Raw genomic sequence first — 4432 nt, 5'->3', positions numbered from 1 at the left:
CTGTTAGAAGTTTAGCAGCCTAGTGACTTAAAATTTTTTTTTGAATAGTTCAATGATTATTTTTGTAATTTTTTAAATAATATGATCAAAATGTAAATTTACTAATAGTTTAATAATATTAAATGTAGTTACCCTAAAAGTTAAACCCAATTTAGTAGCCATCGAAAAGCCTGCTCTCCCATCATCATCGTCCCACGGCGTTATTTCCAATCTTTCACTTTACTTTATATAAAGCCATCAGCTTAATCCCTTGGAATTTCAGCGTTGTAATATTTCTCTTAGTAGTAAGACAAGTAGAGAGGTGGTCACCCACTCATCACTTTTCTTACTTCAGGTAAACAAATCTTTGTTTCTCAGTTAACCTAAATACAAAGGGAGGTAAAGTGTGTATATAATACACTAATACAGTCAGTTTGGGCAACACATATATGTATGTTACTAACTGGTCATTGGATATACAGAAGTCGTTTGCCAAATGAAGTTGAAGGAGGCAGAAGAGGTTAGATATAAGAGAAATGAGCATAACATCATGAAAGGGTCAAAGTCAAGAAATGAAATGTCTCACAACATTGATTTGTTTAGAAAATATCTTCTCAGCAAATCTGAAAACCATAACGTTGGTAAAACCAACAAGGAAGAATCAGCTGTGATAAAGCACAGGTCCTCACCACCTCTTACTCCTTTAATAATGCCACCTAAGTTTGCTTCCAGCATTTCTCGGCCCCTTTCTCTTCTCGAACGACATCTCCTTCAACCAACCAGGTATTTACAAGTTATAAATGAGTGTACCCCAACACAATTTATACTTAACTATTTTGAAGTTTAGGGTTAATTCCACTAAACATCCCTGAACTATGGTATTTTAATTTGGTTTTGGAATTTTAAAACATTCTACTTGAATCTTTAAAGTATAAGTATTGTATCAATTAAGTTCTTCCATCAGCTTAGTCGTTAATTTAGACGTTAAATGTTAGGTTGAATATGACATGTAACATTTTTGAATCACGTGTACACCTACTTTATGAACATCTTAGATTTGACATGCGAAAAAAAATAATATTTCTAAATTCTACTCATAAAGTCATGATATTCTTTGTATATTTGAAATTTAGTAATTCTACTTTTTAAATTTAAAAATTTAAATCTTTGTGTTAAATTTGTTGGTGTAATATTTTAAAATAAAAAAAATTACTCATTTAGTAGCCATTTAAAATGAAAGACATAATAATGAATCTAAATTTAATAAAAGAAATTTAATTATGTCAATACTTGATCTTTCGTTTTTAAAGTTAAAAAGTAGGAGAAACTTCGTATTTTAATTTTTCATTTTTCAACTCGTCAAATCTAAGGAATTCATGCAATACATACGCAATTAATGCGTGTTTTAAATATGCATAACTCCTATTTGAGAAGACAAAAGCTAATAGTGAAATTGATAGAAATATATTAATATTTTTAGGATTCAATCAAAACGTTTTGAAGTATTAAGTATCAATTTAGAAGCTGGATGATAGTTTGCATGGAATTAATCCAATTAGTAAAAGTCCTTTTTTTCTTCTGAAATAACATTGGAAGACTGCATTTTGGTGTGTTTGATACAGGAATAGTGAAGAAATAGGAAAAAGTTCAAATTGTGGTGATGAGAAATCTTTAACAACACAACTCACAATTTTCTACGCTGGGGTTGTTAACGTGTATGATAATGTTCCCAGTGATAAGGTGACAAGTACTTTGATATTCTACCTTAAAACGATGCATGTATATTTGTAATAATGGAAAGATTAATTAGGCACAAGCCATCATGCTTCTGGCGGGAGAGAGTTGTGTGACAAAGCCTACCGCAAAAGAAAAGACATTAGTAGAGGCAAAAGCATCACCCAATCAACAACAAGCCGTGGGTAATAACTTTAACATCCATTTATTTTGATAGATGTCAACTATTTCCCATTTCACTAATCACTATTTTCATTTTAAGAGGTAACCATCCAGTTTTGCTACCCTATTTCAGACCTCCCCATTGCAAGAAGAATTTCACTCCGTCATTTTCTTGAAAAACGCCGGCGCAGGTATATTTACACACATTATTCATTAACAATGGATGAAATGATACTTTTTCAGTTTTCAGTTTTCAGTTTTTTTTATAGTAATTTCTTTTAAGAAAAGGATGCTATGAAATAGAGACGTTATATCATTCTGTATTTATTACCAATTATTTAATGTTATTTCAAAATCTTTTTTCATGTCAATGACACATTATTTTAGTAATTTTTTAATCGTTGGACCTTGGACCATAAATCTTAAACATTGGACCTTGGACCCTAGACCTTGAACACTGGACCTTGCAATGGTGGAGCCACTAAGAGACACAGGAGGGGCCATGGCCTCCCTAAAATAGTTAACTTTCAATTTAGACCCTTTATACTTTATAAAATTTTACATTAGTAATGGTAAAATTATATTTTGGACTTCAAAAACGATAATAATTTATTTTAACCCTTTAAAAATTATAAATATAATAGGCTATTAAAATGATGAAATTATATTTTTACTATAGTGAAAATAAATAATTTAATTTTGGCACCCCTAAATTTTTTTTCTAACTCTGCACTGGGACCTTGGATCCTAAACCTTCAACCTTGAACCTTGGATGAATCTTGGACCTTATACCTTGAAACCCTGTACTCGAACTCCAAATCCCAAACCCCAAACCCTGGACCCTGAGTCCAAAGTTCAAGTTAAAAAAATACCAAAACAATGTATTAATGACATGAAAAAAGATATTAAAATAACATTAAATAATTTGTAAGAAATACAAAATGATATAACATTTCTATTTCACACCATTCTTTCCCTTTTCTTTTAAACAATACATAAAGTGCTAATTGCTGTTTGTGCTTTAAATGGGGTTTTGTTTTGCAGGATAGTAAACAATTCTCCTTATGCAGCAGCTATTAATTGTTGTAAAAATAATAGAGATGAAGAGAAGAGGAAGAAGGAGCTAAACTTAGAGCATCACATTTCCATGCAAAATAATCCTAGTATTTCTTTTTCACCATTACCTTACTGTTTAGCTGTACCACCTAATTGACCTTGACAGCCTTCATCATTATAGTTTTTAATTTGTTAATAAGTATATAGTTTTATGGATAAAGTTTATTTATAACTATTTATAGTAGTAATTTTATATTGCATGCAATAATTGATAAGTCTTTACCATTGCTCGAATTAAGGTCTAATAGACACTGTACATTTGCAAAATAAATTTTATCACAAATATAACTAAAATCAGTTAAACAAAACATTGATCATATATGTAGCGACGTAAAAATTGGTTTCGGGGTCGCTAATTGTGGCGATCTAGTGAAAAAGTTTGGAAACTAAAGTTCGATTTTGAAATAAAAGGGGAGTCGCCACCGATCCTTTTTATAGGTGTGGTCGGACACCTTATAAATTTATTTTTGAAATTAAAAGAAATGAATTTAAGTCCACGTTAAAATCCAGAGAAAAAATAGGGTTCGGGAGTCAGTTACGCGCGAAGAAGGTATTAGCACCCTCGCGACGCCCAAAATTGGTATCTCATAAACACAGGTTGTCTTGATTTTCAAAATTACGGGTTCAATGTAAAATTTAGTCGTGATCCGATTAAAAACGAGAAATTTTAGTTTATTCCGTTTTTTGAGAAGGGTATATCGCTTTAACACGAGTCAATTGACGTTCACCCAACATAGCGATGAACTTGATGACTTAATGTTAAATCGATATATTGCCTTGACTATTGAAATTAATTAGAAAATCGGAACGTAATTTTCAAGGGAATGCAAGACATAATTGATACGAAATGAAAATAAGCAAATGGAACGGCTTGATATATTTGAAACAAATAACAAACATAACAATAATATTAGAAAATAATAACCGTGCATGCAAGATCAAATGCAATGTTAGCATTGAATACGAGAACGTAATAAGAATACAATGAATACACATACGAAGATAATTAAGAGTATATACGTAAAATATTTATATAAATAGTAGTAGTGTTAGAAATATACTATACGTGTAATGTTTGAAGTACGTATAAGATAGTAAAAAAGTACATAACTAGCAACAATAAAATAAAATATATACATATATGTGTAAAAAATACTATTACAAAAAGGGTATGTATACATATATAAAAAAATAAATGTATTAACAATGAATATAATAGGGGTAAGAAAACAAGTATATACACAATATATATGTAACGTGGTACTAAGGATATATATATACAAAAGAGTAAGAAATATGTACATGGAATAATATATATATATATAAATATGACTAATAATATTGAAAATATATATACATACATAATATATAACGATGAACATATATGATACATATTTAAAATGCTAATAACATAAATAATATTAATAAGACTACGCAAACA

At 29.8% G+C, this 4432-nt stretch overlaps 1 protein-coding gene across 1 annotated transcript; it reads left to right on the top strand.

Moving 5' to 3' along the window:
• The first annotated feature begins 492 nt into the window (after positions 1-492).
• Positions 493-1889, top strand: LOC107925385 (uncharacterized). Its single transcript, XM_016856048.2, has 2 exons — positions 493-762; positions 1602-1889. The coding sequence occupies exons 1-2, from the start codon at positions 530-532 to the stop codon at positions 1768-1770; spliced, it is 402 nt and encodes a 133-aa protein (XP_016711537.2). The 5' UTR covers positions 493-529; the 3' UTR covers positions 1771-1889.
• Positions 1890-4432: the final 2543 nt, after the last annotated feature.

This window comes from Gossypium hirsutum, chromosome A01, assembly GCF_007990345.1.
Source record: "Gossypium hirsutum isolate 1008001.06 chromosome A01, Gossypium_hirsutum_v2.1, whole genome shotgun sequence".
Classification (NCBI taxonomy): domain Eukaryota; kingdom Viridiplantae; phylum Streptophyta; class Magnoliopsida; order Malvales; family Malvaceae; genus Gossypium; species Gossypium hirsutum.
Note: the sequence above shows the minus strand (reverse complement) of the source record. Positions and strands in the feature narration are given on the sequence as shown.

Coding starts and splice junctions, on each gene's coding strand:
- LOC107925385 (XM_016856048.2), top strand. CDS start 530: ATGAAAGGGTCAAAGTCAAGAAATGAAATGTCTCACAACATTGATTTG. Junction 763..1,601: donor CATCTCCTTCAACCAACCAG/GTATTTACAAGT, acceptor TGTTTGATACAG/GAATAGTGAAGAAATAGGAA.